Raw genomic sequence first — 25,751 nt, forward strand, 5'->3', positions numbered from 1 at the left:
CCCTCGGGGCTCAAACCACAACAGGCTTGTTCAAAACAAACCAAAACCCCACAAAACAGAAGACCAAGAACGCTTAACCTACATGACACAATTTCCTCAAGCAAGCTCCACGGACTGTAACTGTAACACTTGCATGCATGAATCAACTCCCCACCTATGAACAAGCTTCCAGACCACCAGACTAGCAGAGAAGGCAACTGCAGTTTCCTCTTTCTTCCCCACCACTAGCAAGTTTTCATACTCCTGCACCATGTCACCAACTATAACCTTGCCTCTACGTAGCTGCTTCTCTTGTTGCTTCTGCTGTTAGCTGCAGCTGCACCAGTCTTTTGAATACAGGGGTAACCACATATGCACAACGCATGTCTCGCATGCCCACACCACTTATCTAGGTGCACTGCTGAGGCCATGGATGGTACTAAATTTTGCAGTGTACAAATCCTTAGAACTAACCTCTTCAGAGTTTCCAGATATATAGACAGCTCACAAGTTGCATCAAATGTATGCGTTGTGTTCCTCTCAGATTCTGAATCATGGCTATGACACATCTTTCCTGGCATATCACTCACTTCATTTTGCTGCATATTGGTGTAGAAAATGAAAACCAGGACTCTTAACAGACCATATGCTGCATATTGTGGCTAGGATTAGCTGTTGTTTCTATTTTTGGCCATTTTGGTATTTTTTGGCATTGCCCACTCACCGCCAGCTTTACTCTTCTTACTCTCATCTGGCTCAAAAACTGCTTCTTTCATGACTTCCCCCCCAAGCCCCCAGCCTCTGCGTCTCTGAGAAAAACATGGCAGCCAGGGACTGCAGAACACAGCTTGAAATTCTGCCCTGAGACTTTTCTTCATCAGGGCAAAGTGCTGCTGTGTGCCACTGAGCAGCTGGAGTAGGAGCCCAGCCAACACTGTCAAATACTACCCAAGACTAACTCATCAGTAATTTCAGTTAGAAGCCCACATGCACCCTGTGCAAGTGATCCGAGTTTGTTTGATACTTCAAGATCCTTCATCTTGTCCTGAGGACAAGGCACGTCATCATTTTATGAGTCATATTTTCATGTTGCTCTTCCTTACACATACATGCAAGACTGTTCTCTCCCCCACGGTAATTTCCAACAATTGATGATTACCCTGATCATCAAGACACTTAACTAGGCACTGAGTTCAAGAAAAGAAAAAAATGCTTAAACATATATGTAAAATTAAGCACAGTGGTATTTCCTGGTAAGTCAGGACCTAACAAAACTCATTAACCAGAGATACAGCAACAAAAAAAAAATTCTACAGGTATCATAACTTTTTATTTAAGTTAGCTGAGGATGCGTATTTGGCTCAGGACTGTTTATCCTTGACTTTAAAGAGACTGACTGCAAATAATATAAAAAAATAGAAAATGTAAAATTAATCAATATTTTCAAAATTGTCACAAATTTTGAAAACAGTTGTACAAATTCTGCAAACTTTGTGTACCCTTAAAGGGGCATCATTTAGTTACCATATATAATGATATTTGAAAATATTAGTACTTTACCCTGAAGTTTAAACATAGACATATTCATGATGCAAGTAATTTCAAGAGGGTATCAAAAGGGATAATGGTTAGAAAAATATACATACTTTTGCTTCTGGAAAAGAACAGGTCATTTGAAATATCTGTCAAATAAAATACTAAAAAAAGCCTCTCCATGGATTTTTTGTTTTCCACAGTCCAACATCAAATGTATGTTTACATACAGCTTACGCAATCTGTCATTCTCAAGATATAGTCAAAGTTTCACCAGTACAGAAAAACGTAATCTGTTAGTGCTCTCTAAACGGTTGGCTGCACTGATGTGTGATTGTTTAGGTAAGCCAAAATAGTAGACCTATACAGTGATACACAAAGCAATCATAAGAAAGGTAGAGAAAAATGAAAATACACAAGAACAAAGGAATGCATACTGATAACTTTGAGAGGAATAGTAACCAACAGTTAAAGACATGAACTCTTTAGTAGCATGCAGTAATTTCTACAGAAAAAAAAATACTCCAAGTATTAAAAGGACACTTTTGTGGTACTTCTCATTAATTTTTCTAAATAATATTAAAGATCACTTTACTGTCTACTGGAAATAGCCTGGACTGAATTTGTTTCAGTGGATATGGTTTGTTCCTATGCTTCAGTTTGTGGCAGCGTTAAACTTCAGTTGCACACACACCAAGCAAAACAAAACAAACTCCCTAAAGTTTTAAAAGAAAGTGAGATAGGAAGAAATTTTCAAAAACATGTGCTTTTAGTACCTGAGTGGAATGCAGTAGCCAACATAATCATGGTTTGATTATTACCTGTTTAAATGAATTCTGGTGTAATAAAAATATTTCAGAAGAGCAACATGGCACTTGCAATAGTGACTGAAGTTAAAGATATGGTGACACTTCAAGATCTGAAATCCTTTACAGTGTCCTTTTAAGTGTCAGCAGACTAGTATCTTAGCTGCAACAGAAAAATAAGAGGCAAATCCTAATGAAATAACCCAAATCAAGAATGTTACAATATTTCACAGTAATAAAGTATAAGAAACTAGTGAACAGCAAAAAGCATGACGGATAATAGCAGCATATGGTTTACAGTTTTCACTTTTTAATTTATTCATATTAGTGGTGCACTCAGCAATGGATAAAGCAAGGAATGAAATTCCGACAAAACTGGCAATTATCTACCACATGTCAACACTTAATTATGGTCCTTGTAAACAGCTAACTCCTTTTTGAACTTTAATTGCAAAGAAAAGAATATTTACATATAATATATATGTATATAGCCACAAAACCAAAATTAAAGTCAAATCCTTATCAAGGAAATTGTGTTTTGAAGAGAAGAAAACATAATATTAAATAGTACATGTCCAAAGATTTGAAGGCATTGAGATTTTCATGTTTTCTTCCTCCAGTCATTTCCCCTTGGATTTTAATAGACTAAATACTTCATTTCAGAGTAAATAAGTGGAAATATTATAGAGCAACTCCGGTAAAGAACAGCTCCACTACTGAAAAACGCTCGAGGTGTGGTGATCCAGGACTCTGACTTAAAGCAAAAATAAACAGCGTATAATGCCACGGCAAAGAAGTGGCCAATCAGAACCATTGGTTTAGGAGATAACCTGTATTAAAAATAAATAGATAAAACATGTAAATAAACAGAATGAGAAAACACTGACAAATTTTCATTTTACAAATAGAGATCTTCACTCAAGATTACAAACCCCCTTCTGATTTAGACAGCTCTGGTCCTGCCGTCTCAACTCAAAAATACAAATTTGGTTGTCTTGGAGCTGCTACACACCCTGTATTTCCTTCTACAGTACAGCCAACATACACTGCTGCTTTCTCTTGATTTCAGGTAGTCTGTCTCTGCCTTTATCAACCCCCTGGGGATTACTCTCAACAGGCTCTATCGGTTTTAGCTCTCACTCCAGAAATGGAGAAATATAAATGCACACATTCTCACATGTTCAAAGTAGCATGATTTATTGGGCATTCACTGGTTTCTGAGGGGTCATTCAAAGCACCTTCATAGTTACCAATTTCCCAGTTCCTTATGCTCTTTTATGGGACACCTGATCCTTAACTATTAGTTGTGAAGCATGAAACATCTCCACCAGCTCCTCTGCTAGTCTGGACCCCTCTACCTCATTCAAACTTCCATGCCACCTACATTAACTTCCTCTCCAGCTTTTAGGGGCATTTCTTACAAAGGAAAAAAAAAAAAAAGTCAGCATTTAAAGACATAGCTTCTACTAAAGCTCCAATTTTTAGTACAATCCTAAAAATACAGGCTCATGTGGACCATTCCCCCTGTGCAGAGCTGACTAGGAGCAAAGCCAAGCCTCACAGTGCTCGACCTGGTTCACATCAACTATTAGGAGCACACTGAACTTACACAGATAGCAATCCAACAGGACCCGAAACACATTCTCCACCAAGTCTGAAGTAATGGAAACAGGCTTTCTTTAGCTGATGCAAGGAATCTACAAAATTAATTAAAAAAAAAAAAAATCACAAAAAAAAAATCACTCAACAAATATATTCAACATACACCAAAATTTTTTTCAGCATATGCAACAGTGATATTAAATCCAGAACTTTGGTACTTCAGTAGCTGTTGTTTTGTTAAATTAAGCTGGATTTTGAGCTAGTTTTATTTAAGCAGAGGATAGCCTTATAGAATATCTACATATTCTTAAATTAACTGACACAAGAACAAGTATTTTCTGTTTTTTTCCTTTGTGGGGTTTTTCTTTGGTTTTGGTTGTTTGTTTTTGGTTTTTTGTTTGTTTGTTTGTTTTGTTTTTTTAATCTTAACTCCAGATTTGCCTTCACATTGTTATAACTCATTTACATAATACTAGAACTAAACAACTAGGCAGAGAACCCAAGCTAACTCATTAAAATACTTGATTTATTGATGTATTTTTAATATATATTGATTGATATACTTTTAATATTAATATACACATACATGCATTTACATACACATACATTTAATGTATATCAATATACACATACACACACAAGCACATGGACATACACACATACACATACACATCGCCTCCCCAGGCAGTTACTACGTTGTAACTAGTCAGAAGTTACCTTTAAAATATACTTACCATCTGTGGCAGCAAAGAGTTCATAAAGTGCCTGCGCAAGAACATTCACTACAAAAGAATGAGATCTTTTTCTTGACCAGTAAAATGTTCTTTTTGCCTAAAAAAGGGGGAAAAAAAATATTTCTGTCAGTAAGTACAGAAGAACATTCAAAAGATTCCCTAAGAGGTGGCATTTTCACTCGTGAAAATGTAGAGTGGATTTAGTGATAGGCTAGATCAGTTGCAAGCTAGGTCATTAAGGAATTTTGGAAACTTGAACCTGTTATCTAGGCTCCTCTTACACTAAATATAGAAAAAAAAAAGGTAGTTCCAAGGTGTGCTTCATCTCATCCTACAGTAGGTGGCTGGGGTATGTCAGAAACTTGAAGGATAATGTCCACCTAGTTCTCTCTGTTGATTAAGTAGGAAATAACTGGAAGTCTAAGGTGAGTAGCTGAAATGTAAGTATGTGCATTTGGTCAGGTAAGTCCTGTATTGTCCTGACATTCAGGGTCCCTCTAAGTGCTTCTCAATTTTCAAATACACTTTTTGAATAATTTACTTGTAGTCTATAATTATTCTAGCTCTAATTTAGCCAAGACAATGTGTCTAACCTGATTAAAAGCAGTAAACAAATAAGTAATCTTATTACCTACTCATCAGAATTTTGGGTCTAAATCTCACTGAAAAAATAAACCTAGCATCAACACTCATGGTGCTGATTCCTGGGAAAGAAGGATGTCTTCCAACTTACTACTGTGAGATTAATGCAGCAGTCAAGAGGCTAGCGGAGCACTGAGATGCACCTTGAAAAACTGGGTACACATGCTCATTATTTTCTATGTACCACCCACACAAATGTAATGGTCTGACCCCACCCCATTTAAGATCAATCTGCATTACAAATGCACTACTAATATGGGAATATCAGGTTATACTAGCCAAGCATGCTGACTAGACACATCACACCGGTCTCCTCAAGCAAAACACAAGTCCATAAGCAGTTTTGAATGTGCCTTTTGCCACACAGCCACAGCGCTCACAGCTCCACTTACTGGGGAATGACTAATGTATGATTTATCTAGCCAAAGCTTTGAAAACTGCTGTACCTCACTAATAACTTACCTGCCCCCAAGTTGCATAAAACCTAAAAGTGTGTCATTAAATCGCAGCAAAAGCTACCTAAAATAAGTCCAAAATAAAGCTTCACCTTAAGAACATCAGCATCTTCATAAAGGTCTGGAATATCCTGGAGCAAACTTCTCCATATTTTAATATCATTTAAAATAACACTCATTCCTCCACCAGTTAAAGGGTGTCTTATATTATATGCATCTCCTAAAAGAAGAACACCTAGGTAAGAGAGAAAAAACAATGGGATACTGCGTGACCATTACACAATCTTAGAACTCAAACCATCTATTTTTTTAAAAATCAGTCTTACTCAGAATTCATTCCCACCAGAAAATAAGATGAATAACAACTAGAAATTAAAAAAGAAAAAAGAAAGGGGGAAAAAAAAGAATGTTTTTTAATTAACAGGCTTAAAAAGCCTTTATGATGATCATGGTCAAAATATTTCTTTCCCTGTAAGTATGCATGTGTGTGTGTGAAAGAACACAGGCACACACACACCTTTTAAGGTAATTTCTTTCCTTTTTCAATCAAGTTTTTCTTAAAAAGACCACACTTCTATAATCTTGAACAACTGAGTGATTTAAACTTAAAAATAAAGCAGGCATTCATTTAAAGTCTGGTGTCAAGATAGACGTTCCAGTTAAATTGTGCCCAAGGTACACCTTTTCAAAATACTGTTTTTCATAGAATTATGAGACAGTTGTACTGAACAACAAATATACCTCTGTGACAACAAAGCCCTAGGTCCCAGAAGAAGTTTATAATGCCTTTTTCACTCCTTTTATTTCATAATACACACCTTTTTTGTTTACAGCTGAAGGAGGCAAGAAGCTGGCCGGCATAGTCCTTAAACGATCATTCTGAACTGCTATTAAGAATGGTTCCTTTAAGTGATCTGCAATAACGAAATATTTTAGTTATACTACTTAGAGTCTAAAATAATTTGCACACAACCCATTATATATCTTGAGATAATTATATAATTATATATATATATCTTAAGACATATAATCCTTCTGAATTGCTAACCTTACAGATGTGGGCTGAACAAACTGCTGTGTGACATGGAATCAAAGAAGAACGAATGGTTACTGAAACAGTAACTGCACACATGGAAAAAGCCCACACAGTTCAATGAATTAAATAAAATGTGCCTTTTTTGGCACATTTAATTGTGACAATTACGGCTGGAGATCTTTCTAGACTTACCAGGTAGTTGTGGATAAATGTTCTCAATCATGTATTCTTTTAAATTTTTTGGCATTTCTCCTCGAATATCAACAAGGACCCGAGTCTCAGTTGAAGAAATCTGATAGACTAGCACCGGACTACTTTTAGCTAAAACAAGTTCAGCATAATTAGCTTTAAACTGTGGTGCATCCTTAAAAAGAAAGAAGGGGGAGAAAGATTGAGAATGATTAATGAAAGGATATTAAACTTCAGATATACAAAATCATTTTCTGAAGAACTTTTGAAATACAATCCCATATCATATTGTTTGTGTTATTTTTCTCTTTAAACGAACAAGAGAAGTGTTTTCAAAAAGAAAGTGCCAAACTTCAGTGTAGTTACAAGTCTTTTGGCAATACACTGTAATATTTACTAGAATATATGAAGTTATACTTTTAATTTGAATACCTCACTAATATTTAATACATGCCATTGATAACCTGTAATGTAATCAATGTGGTAGCTTTCAGTAAGATCATATTGTTTTCATAAAGAAAGTGGTGGGAGAGAAAGAAATACTCTAGTCTGTATACAACTACATGGAGATACCAACTGAGGAAGAATCATAGGGTCCTAGCTAACTAGATCTTAAACATGTTTCCAAAAGTAGAGAAACAGGAGGCACCTGGGCAGTGGTAAGCGGGTTAGGGACCAAAAAGTGCTGAAGTTCCTCCAGGTCAGTGTTTCCAGTCCAGTGAAAATTCTGTAGCTTTGGTTCCTTCTCCCTTAATTATTTTTGCTGTTAATGCCATAGTTAATGCAGCAGCCACAGAGGGCAAGACCCAGACAGGATTTCTAACTGGGTTTTCCAACCACCCAGCTACCAACCCAGATTCCCACTTCTTCTCTTGAAGTTTACAGGTCCTGAAGGTATGTATGTACCTGGTTACAAGGTACCCCACCTTCAGGCAGGAGCACAGTTTGGGTATTCTTCTGGAGTATAAAACACAGGTGGTTTGACCCACAGCTGGTAGGATGATCTAAAACTGCTCCCTGAACAAGTGCCGTAAGCATTTCAAAAAAATGAGTGTCACCATCTTAGCTACCGCTGTCTTAACACAAACCAGTCAAAGAACCTATATCCAGGGAAACAATTTTACAAATTGGGTTCCAGCTTTACAATGGTGCCTACTTCTACTCCAGAGATTAGTGCTATGTGAAATATAGCACTAATAGCACACATAACACTACCTTACATAAAATGTTGAAACTGCTTTTCCTTAAAAAAGGAAAGAAGTATTTTCTATGAACTGGTCTAGTGAGTCCAGTGTTCAGTTTAAACTAGCGATGTTGAATCCTACTCTGGTTTTTTTAAACCTTCCCTTGTTCATCTATATGTTTAAGATTAACACTACTCCACTCTTAAAACCAGAATCTAACTTTTGAGAACAACATACACTTTAAACAAAAAAACAACCAAAACCAAAAGTGGCTCACAGTTACTTAAAAGTGTTTTAAGAGTTGAAAATCTGATCTGTAACTGTACCAAACATGTTAAGTCTGACATAGCAAGTTCAGCCATCCTAGAGCTGGGATGGAGTATGCATCAATAATTTAAGAGTTAAAAACATAGACCAGAATTTCCAAGCGCTCCTCAAAGGGACACAGAAACTGATAGAACAGCTGTATATATATTTCTAAAAGCATAGTTCTAGTTGATTCTGTTGGAAAAGATAATGAACAACAATATATTCAGTGAAATTCAGACCCACATTAAGAAGTGGCAGCATACTGGCTTATACAGTATTATACATAAAAGTTACCTTCAAAATGCAACCAACAAAATGGGATGAAACAGTAACTTTGCTGGAGACCAAGTTTTTTCTGAACTTGGAGAAAAGTCCATCAGCTACAACAGTAAGTGGCGCATGAAGTTCCTGCAGCATAAAGAAAAAATAAAAAAAGACGTGATATTTCCAATTTTGCTTAACAGTAGGAAACAACTCCAAAGCTCTCAGATGTTCTACAAAACAACAAACATATAAGAGAATCACAGACCATATTTATAATATAGTTATTAAGAAATAGAGTATTTTTTGCCTTCCTCATATTCATATTTAACTATTTCCTCTAAAAGTTGATCTAATCGTATAGTCCAGCCTTTTTAGACATGCAATCAGATAACAGAGTTATGGGACTGTGTTGGAACTTGGATTAAAAAAAACCCACCACAAGAAAAGTAGAGTAATTGATCCCTTGAGCCTATAATGCTCCTCAGGAAGAAAAAAAAAACCTAAGAAATTTTAAGTTAAAGAACCATTCATAAGCAACTAAACAAAAACAAACTGAAGTGTAGCAAACTGAAATGCAGTAAGCATACCAAGACCTTCTTTAAAAGACCAAGCAGCAAACTCTGAGCAGTTCCTAGTATATTTAGGAACTATAAGAACAAATAGTGTATACAGACAAAATAGAAAAGAGAATCTGAGTAAACTGATTAGGTTCAGCCTGAACGTATGCACAAATTCCTAATGTTTAACACATACACATTGCTCTCTAACATGAGCAAATTATTCTGATTATTAAAATACATTTTTAAACATTTTACTATTATGGTAATATAACAACATTATTATACTAGAAGGCATTTAGAGGTAGATGTTTCCTTCTACCTACAGCTTTCTTGATGTCAGTATATTCAGTGATTTAACTGCAAATTACTAGATTTGTATTGAGCATTAGTCCTTGGCCTTCAATAATCTCATACATTTGGCATAAGCAGGAAAAAAGTTTTCCTTTCAAGCTTTCAGGATGCAAGTAACAAGGCAAAAAAGCATGTTGTGTTTCATTAGCACTCCTAGAAAATATTCTACTATTGGATGGAAGCATCTGGTGAGCCAGTATGTGAATGGGTTCCTCTACGAGCAGTTCTCTCCTGCATAGGAATCAACTCAGTCACTTGTGTCACACAATCCTTACATCTTTTGCTGTGTAAAGGGAACTCAGACAAAAGTCAGGTGAGCGTAGAGCTGAGTAAAACAATATACATTTATGGTGTCTGAGCTTATAGAAGTGAGCTCCAGAGTAGAGCTAACAAAACCACTTTCCTACGGATTCCTGTCTCAGATGACTGCAAGCTCTAATTATTCCTGCAATTAGAGCAAAGTCACCTGCCCATATGGGTTCCCTGGTGTCTAATGATCTGAATATTTATGCTACAATTTCTCCACAATCAACATACTAAGACCTTTACTCTATTCAGCTGCCTGGTTTTGATAAACTTTCTAAGTTGATTTTTAGCATGCTGGCTAATTTGAATCTCATTTAAGAGAATAAAAATCTCAAAGGTAATGTGGTGGACAACAGGGATGGAGAGAACAGAAAACCACAGACAAAATGTAGATCACCCTCCTTTCTTTATGAAAACAGACTAAGGAATGCAAACAGGCTTTGGCTTTTTTCCCCTAAGTAGCTTCCCAGCTGTAAAGAGTCAGAGGTAGGGAAACACAGTTAAGAAGAAATGTTTAGTGAAAGTTACTTACACTAGGTTTCTAAAATCAAAGGGGATCTAGGCCAGCAAATGAAACAGTTCTTTCAAGCCACAGAACTTCAGCATTCAGAGTGAAACATGAATTTGTTTATTCCCATTATACAGATAGGGAATTCAAAGCCTTAAGAACACCACAAGTGCCCTCAGGAAAGATGCAGGCTAAAACACCGGTCACCCTACTGCTGGTCAGATAAGCCACACTTAAAATTACAACAACATCCATAAATGCGTAAAGCTTAAAAACAAATCTCAAAGCAAAATATGCACTATCCCCCTCCACTCCCCAAACAAAACAAAAAACAACCCCTTTACATTGCTGGGTGATAAAGCCAATTGGATTGGGGAAAAAAAAACCAAACAAACCACTCCATCCCTGCCAAAAACCTCCTCCTCTGCTAACTCCCTATCTTTCCAGTACCCACCTGTGATTCAATGGCTTATTCTGCTAGAGTGGATTTCCTAATATAGTTTTATTAATTTTACATGACATGAAAGACAGACCAAGGAACAGGACTTGGAACTCCCCCTTCCTCCAGCTACCTCCAGAGGGGCCAAAGATACTGTTTCTACTCAGCTCTCTTACAGCTTCCTATTTACAGCATTTTGCCATCAAGGGAGGCATTTGCCTGAGGAGGGCCTAAAATCAACTAGCTCTCCTACGTCTTGGGCAAATACTTTTAAAAGGCTCTCTTATGTATGTTTTTATATCCCCATTTCCATTTCTAAATGACCTGAAGATGAAAGATTGTTAGTAATGCTCAGCAGTTTAGTACTAGTTGAGGCAAAAAACATTAATCAAATCAGTGATGCAATTAAAATAGGCCAGAACTCTCTTTCTGTGATCCAAGAAATGACTGAACAGAACTATCTCTATGAATAAACACCCATCTTCTTATTTTCAGACACCTCAGTCAATGGTAGAAGTATATCTGGAAATGTAGACCATTACACACAGGCAAAGCACAAATCTGAATATATTGGTTTTTTTCACCAGTAACTCTCAAAAGATTTTAAACTCCAGACATATGAATATTGAAATAAATAATGAACTTAATTCTCCAGAGACACTGAAAGCAGAAGCTGTACAAGAAGTTATAACAAGAATTCCCCTATGTTGGGACTGTATCCACTAGAAAGTAATCTCCCTTTATTAAAGCTTTCACTTTCTTGATAATTGCATTATTTCTGTACCAGTGCTTTGAAAGAGGGTTTTTTTTTTAAGTTTTATATATATATATAAACCAACGATTTTCTCAATAATTTAACAAAGATCGTAACAGAAAACTGTCTTACCTTAGTGTCTCCAGTTTCTTTGTCCTTGTACTGAACACCCACAACACAGTCATCTTCCTCAAGCAATTGTAACACAGTTCCCTCAATGAATTTTGCACTGAAATAAAAAAGAGGGGTTAGAACAGAATGGAAGAGGATTAATGATGCCAACATTTCAAGGCATTAGACACAGGAGAGACAGATTTTCACTAATCTTGTCTCTGCCAACACAGTTTAAGTTTTAGAGACAAGATGTGTTCTTGACCACTTTCAGAAGCCACATTAAACATCAAAAATGTTTGTCACTAATTTCAGTTCAACACTACCGTTTGGTTTGATACCTGAGAATATTCTAAAACTGTAGTCCTTATCTTAAACACGCTACCATTTAGCAGAATCCTCAGTTGTGCTTCAGGTGCTCCATGGCCATGGCTCCAGACAGGAGTTTGACACCTAACAGTGGTCAGAAATCAGGCAGCTGACTGAGTCATCCCTGCTAAATGGCGGGAAACGCTGGCAGCGTGGGTGAGACATAACTCCAAGCAGAATTCAGAAGCGAGATCTGAAGTAGCACTTCAACACTTAACACGTACACTAGGTAAAAGTGAGGCACCCAATTCTCAGAGTAGTCCAAAATAATCTAACCTGTTTAGGACAGAGACATCTACCTTTTCACCTCAGGAGTTCAGGATACACTTTTTTTTATTTTGCTATTTATGCTTTTAAAGTTCTGCTAATGCTTATGTTTAGAGTTGGAACTGAGCATCTTCTACCTCCCAATGAGAGCTATTTGGGATTCACAAATTAAATCTCTGTAAACTTACATCTCTTGTGGGGTCTGAGCTGTTAGACCTGACCCCAGCAGTTCAGACTTCACAGCTCAAAATGGACACTCTCTCTAAATATTTTCATATCTAGATGGAATTCTAGAACTTGGAGAAATGAGCTAAAGGTCCACGTGAGAATACAACAGTTGAATATTTTAGGGTCTCAGAGAACATAAGCAATTGAATTCACATCTTTTCTGCATGTCAGCCAGCATGGAAATTTCAGAGCAGATCGTGACTGACTTAATTTGCCAGGCAACAGGCAGGTTGGCTGTATCAAAATATGAATGGTTAAGTGTAAGCACACTAACAGCAAGGGAGTACAGCAACATGTCAGGTTAACAGCAGGTGAATCAGAGTTCTGAGGATCCTATCGGCTTTAAATTTCTTCTACAGTTGTCACTTCAGTTATCTAAGTGCATGCTCACTTCGTTTTCACCCACTATAAAAATAATTAACTAATGATGCCCTACCTCTTCACTCTGCAAAATTAATTTTACTCATCTGAAATAAATTCATATTGCCTAGTACTTATAATGAGGCTGTATTAATCAGTAATAATTACACTTTCACAAGCTTTGAGATGAAAAACAAAGTGTCATGGCACTATTAAGAGTTCTTGACCTCTCCCAGACCTTAATTTAACATGCAGTTTTCTATGTTACAATTAAAATGTAAAGCAAACATACACAAAATGAACATTAAAGACAGCGTGGAGAAAGAGGAAAGCATTGAATTCAAGTCACAAACTAGCTTTTGTAAGTTTCTGCTTCAAAGACTGTGTACAGATACTGGACTTTTCCCAGTAAGTGGAGCAAACAGGTGTCCAAATTTCACTGAACTTGAACCCTCAACAAGAAGGCTGTAGCTTTTATAGCTAGTAAATGTGGCTGTTGTTAATTTTAACTGTACTACAGATCTGCTGTCTTTAGTCCTACTTTAGTAATTCATAATATAACAGATATGATAGGAGAAAGAGATTTTCCAGTTCAGAATAAAGACATGTAACATAAAAAATGATGCCACGTTTCCCTTATAAGCATTATTTAGCAGAAAAAAAAAAAAGAGAAATCAAAAAAATACCCCACAGAAACCAGCACCTAGAATCTGTTTTCAATAAAAGTTCCTTCTCATCTCTTGTATAAAAGAAATAAATCAGTTAGAGAGGAAATAACAAACACTAATTTTTCTTTCATTAGGAAGAGAAGGTGTCTTCAAGACTCTGAAAACCAGAGCTTAATACTTGGAAAGAGCTACTTCCATTTAGTGCTCCTTTCTAGTTATTTTGCTCGATTTCTTGCTAACATTAAAACCAGAACAACATGCAAATGTAAAAGAAGCTTGATTTCTGGCATCATAGATAACATCAATGCAAGAAATGTATGTCCCAGCTCATTGCAGGAGAGTTGAACTACATGACCTTTAAAAGGTCCCTTCCAATCCAGACCATTCTATGATGCTAAGAAGTGATACCAGATTTGCCACTCGTTTCTTGACCAAAGTTCTACGCGTTGCTCACTGAGAAACGGTCATTTCTCTGGTAAAATGCCGAACCCAAGAATCAGTAGAACAGAATCAACCCCTTACTCTTGAACTGTTCTCTCACATGGATGGGCCAGTACCTTGCCTAATATTTAAAGCCTATATTCCCATAGTTTAAAGACTAACTTGTCCCAAAGGGTAATGTATGATGTATATGCAACTCATGAACATGTCTGCAGAAAACAGAATGAGCAACTATAGCTGTTACTTTCTCTCAGTCTTGTTCATTGCAGCCCTCTTTGTGGGGTCAGAGTGAAATAGTTAAGGAATCTCATGGACGCTGGGAACAGTGCTTCTGAATCTCTGGATCCCAGCTGTGCCATTTGCAATGTGACTCACTTGGGCTCTGCCATAGCTGCCCTTCGGAGACCCATGATGAACTGGCCATGATGGAAAGATCTTCCACTTGCCACGCTGCCATCCTCAGATATTGGATAAGGAATTTCAACCTCCAAGTTGCTCTCTCTGTCATGAACTATGTAACCGTTTACTATTTGTGAATCAATACCTTCTACTGTATCTGCAATAGAAGAGTTTAAAAAAGTCTTTAAGAAAGCTTAATCATGCATGAAAAGTATCTCTTTACATAGAGTCCGATTTTCTTAAAACACACATGTTGAAGGATGAATATTTTCAAAATGGCAGACTGGAAATACGCAAGCAATTTTAATTCAAATATTAAAGATAGATAATGTATTTCTTAATTTTCCCAGTAGGCATGCTTTTTCTAAAAACATAATTGAGTGTAATAACCGTTGTGTTATAGATACATTTACATTTTAAAATGCACTCACCTTCAAGACCCAAGTCTCTAAGTGCATTAAAACCTCCAGGTTGCAACAATTCTCCAACTATCCTGTCGGGTTCTTTCAGATCCCTCTCTATCACAGTCACCTTTCTTCCATCCCTTGAGAGCACCGTGGCCAAGGAAGAACCAAGGACACCTGATCCCACAATGATAATTTCTGGATCATATTGGGGTGATAACGTTGCATTTGGAGCAGTCTCTGTCAGATGTACATCTGAGAAGTTTACTTCTCTTTTACCCTTTAGAAAAGAAAGCCAACAAAGTTACATGTGCCAATGCATGTGTACCATAATCTTGTCAGAGGGCTGACTCTGGACTAGTCCTACTTTGACCCAGAGGACTGAGAGCACACCAGTAGTTAAGAGAACATCTTCCAGTTTAGTTTTGTTCAAAATTAAATCAGTTGTACTCTACAATGCAACAAAAACTCAACAAGCAGAGAAAAGAAAAAACAACACCCCCCGAAACAAAATCAAGATACTTGCGTAAAACTGTCCTGCTGATCAAAGACAACCACTAACATAGTCTCAGAGAAACTGAAAGTCAAGTTACTATAAAACGCAGTAAGCCAAGGCTGTCCCATACCCTTCGTCTATAAAGTAACACACCAATGCCATCATATCAGTGAGTCACTACCACACGGAGGCCTTAGCACTTTGCAGTGAAAATGTTATCAGATTCACTGGAAAATGTATTCCTCTTTAATTTTACTGTAAGTGAACCTACCTACCAAAATAACAGTTTATGGTAATACTCAGCATGTAAAAGTGTCAGCAGAAGCAGCTACCTGTGAAATGTTACAAAGAAATGGTCCTGAAATGAAAACTCTGATATCAGACAGTCAAAAAGTACAGGCAAAATTACCATTCAACTACATTTAAAACTGTTAGGAATTGTCATACATCAGATTATGTATCAGTTAACATATAAACTGGTACATGAAGACCAGCTGTGTTATAGTACCTTCCTAACAGCATCTCTTCAAAGTGAAAAAATGTTGCAAGGGCTATTCCAGTGCAAACCTGCAAGTCATTTCTCCAGCTGGTAGAATGAAGAATAAAGTCAAATTCACTCTTTCACAAATGCCTCAGCACTGCACTGCTGACAGTGGTAAAATACGATTGCATCAGTGGAACAAATGCACAGAACAACACTGACACCAGAATTTCTAGTGGTATAGTGTCACGTTTATATGTATGACGCAGCAAGGGAGTGCAAAACTATCTGAATTCAGATAATACAAGAAACTGGCGTAAAGGCAGGCTTTACCAGCAAAACAAAATAAAAATCTAGAACCTTTGACTTGCAGCCAAAAATAGTTTCAAGTTCTTTTGTTCAGGGGGTCAGTGCTCAGCTGAAATTGCCCAGAAGTACACTGGAAAGAAGCCAAACAGTGCCAACCCACTGATGTACTGAATATGCAAGTCCAGTCTTAGATGGCAGGACTCCAGCTAAGCTCCAGCCAGGAACTACAGCTCTCTCCACTGTCTCACAAAGTCTCATCCTGGGCTGAGCGGAACCGACTATCTCAGCTCAGGGCCTGTAGCCATTGTACAAACAATAGTTTGGTAATAATTTCCAAATAATTCTATGTACCACTGTCTAGACAAGTGTGTTTTATCCATAAATATTAGGAAGCTGATCACCGAGCCACAGAACGGCTGAGGGTGGAAAGGACCTCTGGAGGTCATCTGGTCCAAAACCCCCTGTTCAAGTAGACTCAGAGCAGACTGGCCTGGACCACATCCAGCTGGGTTCTGAATACCTCCAAGGATGGAGCCTCTGCCACCTCTCTGGGAAACTACGTTGCAGTGCTCAGTCACCCTCACAGTAAAAAAGTGTTTCCTGATGTTCAGAGCAAACATCCTGTGTTTCAGTCTGCACCCATTGCCTCTGGTCCTGTCACTAGGCATCGATGAAAAGAGCCTGGCTCCATCTCTTTGCACCCTCCCTTCAGGTATTTCTATGCATTGATAAGATCCTCCTGAGCCTCCTCTTCCCCAGGCTGAACAGTCCCAGCTCTCTTGGCCTTTTCTCATAGGAGAGATGCACCAGTCCTTCATCTCTACAACACACTAGCAACTGAAGGTATTTTTTTGCTAGTATAATAATCCTTTACTACAAATCTTTCTTAAAACACATTTGACTACACAAAACCCCCAGTTTACTACTTAAATGAGTTTCACCATCTCTTTTGCCATTCAAAACTAACAAAAAATATGACAAAACAGATATCCAGCATCTAAAGACAAACCCTCTCCAATCCTTTCTTAGCTCCTTTCCCTCATCAGGGCAGAGGATCAGCAGCCAGAGGGAACAAGAGGAGGACACTGCACCCCATCTGAATTGAACCTACCTTTCTGGATTTGGGTTGTTCAACTTGTTGAGATCCTGGAGTGGGTTTAGCCCAGATGAAGCCAACAAGTGGTAAAGCTGAGAGAACATCGGAGAGCATCCCCAGGTGGGCCTTCCGCTGCTGCTGCTGCTTGGGCCCCCTGAAGTGGTACCTGTACGATAGCAGCAAGCCAAGGGAGAAAAACACTAACACGGAGAGTAGCACCTCCTTATTAGCGTAAGTCATGAGGTCTCCACACTTTTTATACACGTAGATGAAGGAGGCGATACCTAGAAAGGTCCACATTGTGAGGGGACCCGTCACTGTTCCTGGTTGCTTTCTCCAAAGCTTTCCCGTTGATGGAAGCTGCCCCAAATGGGATTTTGTTCAAGGTATCAAAAAAAAATATATGTGTAGAAACGCAAAGACTTCCTCTCCTGATGGCAAGGAGGGAGATCTCAATGGAAAAACAAGGAGCTCCACAAAACCATGTAAAGGATGAAGCCCCACCTCGCCGGGCTGCCACGGGAGCCCAGAGAAAGGTTTCAAAAACGCCCCCCAAAAAAATTAATATAAAACGTCTTCTTAAAAATCACCCAGCTCCGCACAGCACCTCAAGGAAATGCACGACGCCGCCCGCCACAAGCGATGCTCGCGGAGCTGGAGCGCGTCCCCGCCCCACCGCCTCCCGGGTCACCCCTCCGCCGCGCCCAGCCCCGCCTCGGCTCCCGCGGGCAGCGATGCGACCGGAGACTGCACGCCCGGTGAGCGAGGCGACGGCCCTGCGCGGGGCCCGCCCCAGCCGCCCGTGACGCACCCAGCGGGGGCTCGGGCGGAGGAAGGCTCACACCCGGCGGGCGCGGCTGATGCTCTGCCTGCTCGCGTCGGGGCCCCGCAGCCGCCTCACGGAGGGAGGACGCGGCGCTGCCGGCGCCCCCCGCCCCGCCCCCGTGTCCCGCCCGGCGCCCCGGACCCCGGCGGCGCCCCAGCGCGAGCGCAAGGCGGGGCGGGGGACACACGCGCGGGCTGGCGGACCGGCCGGCGAGGGCGGAGCTATGCTAATGAACCATCGCCTCCGCCTCCTTTTAGGTACCGCGCGCCCCGTGCCTCAGCGGCGTCTGGCCAATCGGCGGTGCTATGCCGAGATGGCGCTATGGCCAGGCGCCCAATCCGAGCGGGGGGTAGGCGGGGCTTGCGCCCGCCGAGCACCTAGGCCGATGTGACGACGGGGAGGGCGGGGCGGGAGCGCCGAGGTTGCCATGGCCACGGGATGAGGGGCGGCTGCTCGCTGCGGCGGGCCGAGCGCTACCGCGGCCCTTCCCGCCCGGCTGCCTAACAGGGCCGCGCATGCGCGCTGCTAGGGGCGCAGGTGCCTGAGGGGCCGGTGGGGAGGCCGAGGGCCGTGGGCGGGAGTCGTCAGGCGGCCCGGGGGGCGATGGCGACGGCATCGAGGCGGCCGCGGGACAGCCTGAGGGGCAGGGGCAGGCTGCCAGCCGCTCAGCCCCAAACTGGGCCCAGAAATGTAAAACCCAAGGGAGAAACGGGAGGAGGGGGTGCGAGGTAAGAAAGAGCCTGCTGTGCCCCAGCCTTACCGACCGGGAGTTTGAAGATCTGCTCCTGGGATGATTTGTATGGCTGGACAAAACCAACAAAACAGAAATTATCCTTTTTTAGCATTGAGCTGCTCGGGGGCACACACCTATGGTCGTCCCTTTTCTCTGTGAGAGGGACCAACCTTGGGCTATGTACGTGTTGCAGTGCAACAATATTGAACAAGTCTATTACAGTATAATAATACTTAAAAGTGATGAAGCTATGAAACACGTCAGGACTCCACTCCAGGCAGAACTGGTGAAAGAATGAGCAAAACCAATCACATGCAAATGGAGCAAAAGGAGATGAGAACTTTGCAGTGGTAAAATAGAGCGGATTTTGAAGAGGGGAAAGACGTTTAGTAGTTTCTTATGCAGTGAAAAGGAGACTGAAAACAATTTGGCAGACTTGAATAAATGCAGGCGAAAACAGGAGCCAGTAAGAGAAGGGGCTTTGGTTTATCCATCAGATCAGTCAGTTCAGGCTAAAAATAAAGATCCTGTGAGCTATGAGGTCAAGCACAGGTTTTTCTATATGGTAAAGACATGGGTCTCGTCCAGCAATGATGGTTACTCCCTCAGTGATGAAATGAACTCTGGTGCAGCACAGGCATCTGTAATCCTAGGCATCTACCTGTAAAAAGGTGTTCACAGCAGGAGCTGCTTTTCCCCAGGTTGAACTAGGCTTATTACAGCTGTCAGCAAGTTTTATGTTTAAACCACCTGAGACTGAACCTCTTACATAGATCTGCACTTGATTTCAATGTGTTCGCTAATGTTCCTTGTGCCTGCTAAACATGCTTTTTTTTAATGAACTGAGCTCTACAGAGTCACTCAGCATGTTGTAAGACCAAATTAAACGGCGTGTAACCTTCTGGGCATTTCATGCTAGAGACCAAACATGAAAAGAACCATAGCCTTTAAGTTACTGGAACCAACACAAACCTTCTAAAGACTAAGAAATGTCAATTGACATATGTGAACCAACAACTACTGAAAATAATACCAGAGTGATGCAAGTGCATAGTCAGAACTGTACCGAGGACCAGAGCAAGCTTAAGTGGCTAACAGAAGGAAGAATGGTGTTTAAGAAAACAGGCTGAAGCAGAACTACGTGAATGAAATAATGGTATGATGATTTTAAGATTAGAGGAAGATTTCATCTTACGCTTTACTGCAAACTACACAAAACCCTTCTTTCCCCACTGTGGATCCTCCTTTATGCAGCTGTAAGGTAACTTGTGTTGACTTGGTGACAACATGTAAGTGTAACCCACTACAGAACATCAACTTTCTGTCTCGTCCAAGTCACCCGGTAGCCACTGCGCCTGAACCAGAGCAGAGGGCAGTAATACAGGGCTGGTACAGGAAGGAGTGAGTGTGGGTGTCCCTTCAGCTGCAGGTTGTAATTAGATCTTATTAGGTGACCAACAAAACTGCACGCTTGTTCTTCCACCCCAAGAAATCACCTTCTGTTGATGAAACACTCATGGAAAATGTCTTTCAGGATTATGTAATTTGTGAGTCATTTTTCTTCTTACTTCTATTTGGAGTGGCTAGCGCTGGGAATTGAAGCAATTACCGAATTCTGGGTTTGAATGCAGCACTCACAGAGGCATGTGTTCAAGGCTCAGATATCATCAGAACATTTCTGTATTTCCAGCCAAGACATTGAAAGTGGGTGACTCCCCACTACCTCTTCATTTACTCTCACTGTCTTGGCTATGGTGAAGAGCGTGACATATTTGCATTTCTTTGTTCACTGTAAGAGCTATTTTTTGATGTTCACATTATTGTAAATAAAAAGGTATTTCTGTAGATAGGTAGGTAGAGCTACTGATTTTTTGCTATGGCCTTATTGTCCAACTTTACAAAACAACATGTTTTTTTCTGTTTTGTATTTATGTGCATTCTTGAACTTTGTTAAGAATTTTGTTTCTAGAATAAGAGACTTCTTCCTTCACTTGTGAAACCCTGTCAAGATGACTACTATGAAACATCTTTTCATGATTTAAATCTCACAGTGGCTAACATGAACAGGCTGAAACAAGAATTTCTAAAATTCCATAACAAGGTCACAACCAGGAAATAAAGGCACCCAAGAAGAGGTTGGAGTTGAGCAGACTTCTCTCTTATCCCTTCTCCAGAAGCAGCGAAATGCTCTTTTCAGACTTGGACAACCAGCAGTTGGCAGGGAAAGAATATGATGCTGGAATAACCAGACATGGTTGGCTGAACTCTGGGGTATAAAAAATAAACTACTTGATGAAGAATTTGCCAGTTGTGCAGAAGCAGGCATCATGTGTATGCCATCCTGTGATGCAGACCCATAAAACAGAAAACATGCCCCTAGTTCATGGTCACAACTACCCTGGCAGCACGTGCGTCAGGACCAATCTCCAGGGTATCAGACCTATCACTTATATGCCGCACAACTGACCAGCATGTGCCACACGAGACTGAGCCTCACTGTCCATAGACATGCTGCACGTGTCCTAGAGCTTGGTCTCACTGTGCATCCAATTAATGGTCATCTGCCCACACTGGTAGATAGATGGGGAAAGTCTGGTGTGTAGACTAAAAGGTGAAAGACAAATATCTATCCTTAGGTTTCACTAATCATCATGAGAAGAAGCAGAGCCTGGTAAATGTTTGGAAGAGGAAGGTGGTAGGGTTCCTCAAAATGAAAAGAACGATTATATGAAACTGCAGTTATTCAGAATTAGAGTTGCTTTGAGCTTTGAAGCAAGAGGTCACTTGCATAAAAGGCTGTAATTGTGTATATATCAGTGGATGTATGAAGGAATACAAAACTGTTATTCCTCATGGGGATTTTATTATATTGAGAAGTTGAGTGGTTTCATTCATTTTTCTAACAAAGCAGTGCAGTTGGATATTTTCAAGACTTATCACAATGAAGAGCTCTGCAGATGTCTTCAGTATGTTTTTCATAAACATCAAAAAACCAGCCTAATGTCCGAGGAACACCAAAACCATCAAATATATATGTAATGCATGAATTGGAATTCCGTTATGAAGTTTAAAATATGCAACACATCATGAAAGTTCATCCTTATGACATACTGTATTTATAAAGTGTTCAAAGGGATGTTTTTCAATATTTTCTCTCTATCCCAGTGGGAAGATTGTAAAATAATTTGTCTCTTATTAATGCATAATGAGGGAATTAAAGCCAGTAGCTATTATGTTCTTTGCAGTCTGACAGTACAGAACATTAGGAGGGCACCTATTTGGGGGCAAAGCTGTAATGCCTGGGGAGTCCAGGCTGTAATTTAAAGTTACTCAGGCTTGAGGAATACAGCCAACATACAGGCTGTGGTATAGCCAGTGGCCACATGCCCCCTGTGTCAGCCCCAACAGCTACATATATATAAGCACTTGTCCCCTTGGTTCTGTTTTCCCTCTCAGGTTGCAATTAAGCTGTCTATTTTTCTAGAATTTCATCTCTAAGATTGCAAATTTGTGATTTTTTTAATATCAGTGTGTTTACCTCTTTTCCTTACTATATGGAGGGGGCAAGTTTTCAGTCAATGATATCCATAATCGCAAGTCAGCTGACTGGGACAGAAGGAAAGGAAAGGGAAAGGCTGACTCACTATTTTAAAAATTGCAGTCCTCACACCAGCAGTGACAGAGTTTTGTGTTTTTCTCTGATTTTGAAGATCCATTCCATAGACATTTCCTAGTCATGCCTTGCTGAAGACAGCAGAATGTTTTCACAAGGCACTAAAGACATTTAAAGTCCTCAGGCTTGTGGTGTGAAGGAGGTGATGTAGGAATAGGGTTAATGGATAGCAGACAGACTACAGATACTGAGAAGGGAAAAAGAGGTTAAAAAAACAGAAGGCAGAGGTAGGGTAGAGAAGCATATCAGTGTTGTAGTGGCATTTATTAAGTCTTTCCTTTTGTGCAGTTATACAGCATTGAACAGAAAGGCAGCCTCTGTAGTGTCTATCTCCATGTGAAATCCAAACAGTTCCTTCTCTTTACAGCAGAGCTGTCATGGATCCCAGAGGCCATTTCTCTCCATTGTGTGTTCAGTGAGCAGTTGGTTTCTACATAGCTGGAGCTCACATCCACCCAGAAGACAATCAAGTCTTCAAGTTCAGTATGGAGCAATGCTGAAGCAAGAGGTGCACTAGCTCTACAAACAGGAAAGCAGCTCATATTGGTGAATTCCCATGAAGTGGAATTGGAAATTACACATCAACAATAATCCATCCATGCACCAACAAACACCAGAATTTCAGAACAGCTTTCAAGGGCAGATAGAAAGGACAAGCCAGGACAAGAAGGGAACAGCAGAGTGAGCTTAGCAAATACAAAAAAACTCTTATGAGACAGGAATTAATCCACACTAACTTTTCTGTCAGTGAACTTTTCCTGCTGCTGAGCTAACTTATTTCCTAAGAAGGTTAATTGCCACACACTAAATTCCACAGGACTGCATAACAAAAAGTATGCTTGCAAATAGAAGTGTTTTACATATAAATCATTTGACATCTATAAATGTCAAGGATAGGTAAAGTTTATGACTGAATATTATAAGTTGGAAATGTCAGTAAAAATGGGGACAGCCTGTAATTGCAGGCTCTGGAGGGGCACATTACAGCAAGATGTCTGACCTACAAAACTTGGAGAGAATCCACACAGCTGGCAAGTTCCATTCAGCAGTTTTTTTGGTTGGTTGGATGGTTTGTAAACCAAAGATTGTCTTTGTGGACTGTAGGAGCATGTGATAAAAACTTCTGAAAATTCATCATCTCAGGGTGCTGATAAGTTCTTCCACTGAGTTCTGTATATTTTCCCTGCCATCCATCTTCCCTGTTTCTTTTCTGTCTTTTCTGCATCTACTCTAGTTTTTCATTAGGAGGTGCAATAGGTTCTTAATCTTTAAAAACTGGAAAAAGTACTCCTGAACAAAATACTCCTTTGGATCAGAGAACTGAATATTTTCCTCTGAAGTTCAAGCTTAATTTAGTGGCACTTTTCATCTCTTATTTCACCTCCTTGAGGATACTGATCTTTATAATGATCCACCCTGACGAGATGAGGGTATCAGAGGCCACTTTGTTCAGGTAACTTGCACTGTTTAAGCAAAAGCTCTTCAGGCAGGATAAACACAATTGAAGAGCAAAACCCAAACATTTGTTGGCCTAAATATATGACAAATACAGAGCTGGAACTAATGAGCTATTGGGCTAAGCATATGCTTGCTGCCCTAGGTAAGATGCCCTGTGGCTCTTTGCTTTTCAGAAGAACATCAGTCAGGTGGAGAGGCTGACCTCCATTGCTCTGTGGAGCAGAGGCATCCTCAGTGTTGCTGAGTTGCTCTCTTCTGATCTCCTGATCTGTTTTTTAGGAATGTATACCTTTCATATCAGAATTCTCCTCTAATCCTTATGCTGCTATTACAATTTCAACAACTTTGCTTCTGTCTTCTGTTTTTTTATTTTTCTTATCTGGCAAGGCTTTAGTTCATGTATTTTTTCACATCTTAACAATTTCCTCGATAAAAGTGACTGAAATTCACTCAGCTGTGCTACATCAAACTTGGCCCTGGCTGAGAGACATAGGAACCCCTAGATGAAAGGTTGCACTGCCTTCTAACTTGCTATTCCTCCACCAGAGGGGTGTTCCCTGTAAGGTAGCTCACTAAGTAGTCTCTCTACAATAGGACTATTCAGGTACCTACAACCATTGCTCAAGGCTGCTTCACAGCTACAATTATAAACAGACAGCTGCCAAAACTGCTGTCTATCTCCACCCTTCTTGTCTGCCTCACCATCTCTGAATGGTGACTGCTGAATGTCCTGCTCTAGCTTCTTCCACATGTTTTTGCCAATGCCAAGTCCATGTCCCATGGATTCTGTCTCCCCTAGCTTAGGACAGGTCTCTGGCTCCCAAATTTGTTCTGCTTATTCAAGATCACCAGCCTCTTTCAGCTCAGTCAAGTCTGATGAGAAGAATCAGGCTCGCTGATGGTCCTTCCTGGCCTGCCTCTTCCTCCAGGGAGAGGTTGAGTCCCTCAAAAATGATGTGTGGGGCATCCTCCACACAGCCAGGCTTTGTAGAGCTGCTGTCTGTATCCTTAGCTGCCCACTGCAACCAGCCACAAACACAACTGGGGGCTGGTGGAATGCCAAGAGGACTCACACTCTGGTTGGGTAATCTCCCTTCCCTGACTCATTCACTGAGAGTGAGGACAAAAACACGGTGGTTAGCAGGTACTTGCTACCACAGCAAGGACTGGTGACACAAGCAGTGTCTCCAAGAGAGCTCTACCCATGGCAGAGTGTGGTCACTCTCTAGATGCTCTAGAGCTCCACTGTCAAAGTGTAGATGAATATTGCTGCATGAAACCCTTGTAGGAAGCACTTTAACAGCATTTGTGCCCTCCTACAGGACTCTCTACTTGCATGTAATGAGCTGGTAGTCACCTCTAGTGAGACAAGCACCCACGACCCTTTCCTCCAGACCAGTTTAGGCTACAGCTACTGCATTTCCCACTGCAATCTCTCGTAATAGGTCTGAGTTACAACAGCTGTTGGTTGTCTTAATCTCCAGGACAACAACAGAAGTAACTTGTTGATCTCGGTCCAGCCGGGATCGGGGCAACGCACAGAAGAATGACAAACTCACACCAGTTTGTTGAAGGGGGGGCATTGCCGCTGCACTAAGTGCAATCTCCCAATTTATTACCACCTGTTTACATAGGTTCGTTTTTCCTTCTACATCCTACTGACCTTCAGGTTTTATCTGTTTACTGCTCACATGCTCACCATGCATTCTGCAGGCGGTGTTCCGGCCTGCTGTTTCTGACGCTCGCAACATGGTGTTCTGAATGTTGCCTCAGTTCCCCAC

General features: G+C 40.4%; 1 protein-coding gene across 1 annotated transcript; it reads right to left on the reverse strand.

The window, feature by feature from the left end:
• Positions 1-2,608: 2,608 nt before the first annotated feature.
• SQLE (squalene epoxidase) lies at positions 2,609-18,128 on the reverse strand. The gene is made up of 11 exons (XM_074843005.1): positions 17,296-18,128; positions 14,926-15,178; positions 14,471-14,651; positions 11,784-11,880; positions 8,764-8,877; positions 6,980-7,151; positions 6,570-6,665; positions 5,844-5,986; positions 4,655-4,751; positions 3,928-4,015; positions 2,609-3,148 (listed from the first exon to the last, which is right to left on the reverse strand). The coding sequence occupies exons 1-11, from the start codon at positions 17,578-17,580 to the stop codon at positions 2,956-2,958; spliced, it is 1,719 nt and encodes a 572-aa protein (XP_074699106.1). The 5' UTR covers positions 17,581-18,128; the 3' UTR covers positions 2,609-2,955.
• Positions 18,129-25,751: the final 7,623 nt, after the last annotated feature.

The sequence above is a fragment of the Strix aluco genome, chromosome 1 (assembly GCF_031877795.1).
Source record: "Strix aluco isolate bStrAlu1 chromosome 1, bStrAlu1.hap1, whole genome shotgun sequence".
In the NCBI taxonomy this organism is placed as follows: domain Eukaryota; kingdom Metazoa; phylum Chordata; class Aves; order Strigiformes; family Strigidae; genus Strix; species Strix aluco.